Source organism: Oryzias melastigma, linkage group LG17 (genome assembly GCF_002922805.2).
Source record: "Oryzias melastigma strain HK-1 linkage group LG17, ASM292280v2, whole genome shotgun sequence".
NCBI lineage: Eukaryota > Metazoa > Chordata > Actinopteri > Beloniformes > Adrianichthyidae > Oryzias > Oryzias melastigma.
In genome coordinates this window covers 15,310,941-15,314,382 of record NC_050528.1, presented here as the reverse complement: position 1 = coordinate 15,314,382, position 3,442 = coordinate 15,310,941, and the positions used below count along the sequence as shown (strand labels likewise).

Below are 3,442 nucleotides of genomic sequence, written 5' to 3'. Positions count from 1 at the left end.
GACTTAATTTTAATTTGAAAGGAACTTGTATGTGCTGCAGTCAGATTAAAATAAATCAGAAATTCTGTACAGCCTATTGAAAACATATCACCGTTATGGTTTAACTGTTGTGTACATTATGCATATGTACAATATTTATTAGAAGTATTTAAATGTTCCTCACAGTTATAATAATAATGAAAGTTTAATTTGAACAAACTAAGATTTAATGGGGGGGTGGGCAAAGTTAAGGTGTAAAAATCTGAAGTCCTAAAGCTGTTTAGAATAAAGATTACCTTGACAAATATAGTTACTTGATTTATATCGTTTTTAATATCGTTATTGCACAATATGAAAAAAAACGATATCGCAATATGAAAATTCCCATATCGCCCAGCCCAAACGTGGCCTTAAACTTGTTCCTAAATTGTGATGTACCACTGATTCTGCACGTCCTTGATTTTTTTTTCTTTTCTACTTATTATTATTTTATTATTATTATTATTATTATTATTATTATTATTATTATCTGATGAATACAATCTGCACAAAATTTATTTTTTAATGAGAATATTTTGACATTTTTTGCATCGACTAATGTAGAGGATTTTACTTCCTGACAATGATTATCATCTGGGAAAGTCATTTGCAGTGATCGGTGCCGGAGCTCTGGGATATGCTCAGATCATCGTCATTGGGATGATCTTCTGTATTGATCAGTGCCGGGGGTCTGGAATATATTCAGGTGATTATAGATAATCATCTGTTATGCTCTGAAGTTCTGATGCTGGTTGGTGCGGGGGATTTTTTTTCTGGTGATGATGGTCTGAATATGCTTGGGCTTTTTGGTATTGATTGATGTGGATGATGTTTTCCTGATGACAATCGACTGAGTACATTTAGATTTTTGGTACTGATAAATATAAATGACTTGCCTGTGGATGTTAGAAATTTGATTACATCACTGATCTTAATGATCCTTAATAACTTGAATTTGATTGTAGGGTATACATTTTTGATATTAAGTCCTGAACCGGATGTTGATAATTCTTGTGAAGAAAATGGTATGGTCGAGCTGTAGTGGAGTTATATAAGTTCGCTTTCTTCCACTCTCTTTCAAGTGATCAACTTGTGATTTATTATGTGATATGTTATTTCATGTATTATTACCTGATTGCTTGAAGTAAACCATTTCATTCATTCATTCATTCATTCCGCCATAACTGTTTTTAGCTCTGAGTGTGTTTAATTAAACTTTAACAGGATGTTTCTAAAAAGTAACATATTTGACAAAAATTTTTAGACAATTTAGTTCAATATAACAGCAGAAAGTGGTGAATTGTGCATAAAGTTGGTGTTTCAACAAAACCTGATGTGCTCTTAGTAAAGCAGCAGAAAGCTCTGATGGGTTTGTGTTTTCATGGGTTGTTGAGGTGAGTTCTTACCTTGACAGACAGAACTCTAGAGTCTTCTTTAAGTGTTCCCTCAAGCCCTCCTGGGCACTGTCAGCCGGACAATCGCTGCCTGTCAGAAGACCGGGAAAAAAGTCTGTTAACAAGGAAACTGGTTTCGCTTGTTTCTAAACACAAGTCTAAGCAGACTAATACAAGACAACTTTGTCAAACTGTCAACATTTCTCACACACCAGTCATCTGTAAGGAAAACACTTTTAAACACCATTTTCTAAATATATAGCTACTTTTTCCCCCTGAATTTAAGCCTTCTACGTCAAAAACTTGCCTCCACTCTTAACAGAGACTGCTGCTCAGCAAAGGTGCAGCAGTTCTGCTTTTAGCAGCCAGTATTAAAGGGGTTTAAACCTGAGGGGAAAATGTAGCTCAGACCAATTCAGCTTAAACCAGATGGAATGAATGATAAAGAAAATCTACAAGAACAAACAATGGAAAATGCACTTAAAATAAACTGTTAAATTACAATAAGAAATACATTTTACAAACTTATGACTGAAAACAAAAAAAGAGAAAAAAAATAAGTGTGATCTTCTGCGCTTTGTTTAATCACAATGATGTAGTGTGTGTTATTTTGACATTTTCAATTCCAGCTTCCACAGATGAAATCTGACAGTCTTCTATGGCTGTTTGTTAATGTGATGAAGCTGTCAACAGAAATTAAAACATAGGAGCCGTGTTAGGGTATTTTGATAAATCCTTCTCCTCTCCATGCTGTTGTTGATTATCCAATCTAATAGAGTTCTCAGAGAGAAATACCTGCAGACAGAAACTGTCTGCTACAGGCACATGAAATTTTCCTGCAATGAAAAATAAAATACAAAAACAACAAATGGCTCTTAAGGATTCGGAGAAAAAAAGTTTGAGGCCGAGTCCTGCATTAACTCGACTCCAATGTTCATCTCTTGGTTAATAATAATTACATTAGCACCTAGTTTACTAACTTTTTTGCTCACGTAAAAGAAGCAGGATTGATTTAATGATGCCATCATCAAAGGTTATATCAGAAAAAGCTCAGATCTATTCTTCGTGTGTGAGGTGTGTAAGACGGTTCCATAGCTTCTGTGACTGCCACTAACCACCCCACCTGTGTGTGCTGGCTGCCCGGGCTCGGGGTACTCCGTGTAGGCGGGATCGGAGCACTCCAGGGTGATGGAGGCAATGGGAGCCGGCTCTGCCAGCATTACTGGTGCTGGTGGAGGCTCATCTGGCTCAGTAATCAGAGGTTCCTTGTAAACTTTGTCCTCACTGGCTCTAAAGTCTGGAGCAATCGACAAGGAGGGTAATAATGATTACAAAAGCCTGAGAGTTAAGTCCTAAGTATTTTACACAAAATAGGGTGATTATATCTGTACCCAAATTGATCAAACAACCGCTTTAAGCCTTAGTCACATGTACCCGTATGAAGCTGTGGGTTTTTGGGTTGTCCAGGTCCGTGGGGAGGTTTTAGTGAAGAGTGGCTGCATCTTATTCAAGGGGACCACAGGTGTGGCTTGCCGTTTCCTTGAAGCTCAAGGTATGTACCATTGTCATGCGTGTGGTAAGTGTATCGCCAAGATTTTGTAAAGATACTGAAAGCTAAGAACACTCGAAACCTACGGGTGATGGTGTCATACTGGGTGCTTTACGCCACACTAGTTGTTGGTGAGGTGCATATTAGCTCCTTACTAACCGCACGCAAATGCTGCTTGTTATTGCAGGATGTGCAGGTGATGCACAAGAGCCCAAAGGATGATCATAGGATGCATACATAAACTACAGTCAGGCTGCAAGCATTGAGAGGGACTTGTAGCATGAACAGCACTAACGGGGACCTTTTGCAGTGTCTCACCTATACACCCTTACTCTAAGACAGGGGTCTTAAACTCAATTGACCTTGGGGCCAGTGAAGGCAGTCTGGCTGAGGCTCAGGGTTCAGACCTCACCATAGCACTGAAACTGCACTGGTCAGGGTTACTAATGACTTGCTATTGGCTTCAGAAAAGGGACTAATC

The 3,442-nt window shown here is 38.2% G+C and overlaps 2 protein-coding genes across 3 annotated transcripts in view; both read right to left on the bottom strand.

Annotated features, from left to right (window-relative positions):
- LOC112144307 (tripartite motif-containing protein 16-like) overlaps positions 1-3,442 on the bottom strand; it is a gene marked incomplete in the record, with an annotated part of 1,074,856 nt that overhangs the window by 376,985 nt on the left and 694,429 nt on the right.
- larp4b (La ribonucleoprotein 4B) overlaps positions 1-3,442 on the bottom strand; it is a 105,934-nt gene that overhangs the window by 28,630 nt on the left and 73,862 nt on the right. The window contains exons 4-5 of one of the 2 annotated variants that reach the window (XM_024268702.2): positions 2,536-2,709; positions 1,425-1,503 (exon numbers count right to left, since the gene is read on the bottom strand). In XM_024268702.2, the coding sequence (XP_024124470.1) occupies positions 1,425-1,503; positions 2,536-2,709 (253 nt within the window). The remainder of the gene's footprint in view (positions 1-1,424; positions 1,504-2,535; positions 2,710-3,442) is intronic. The other variant, XM_036216288.1, reaches the window with a different exon arrangement.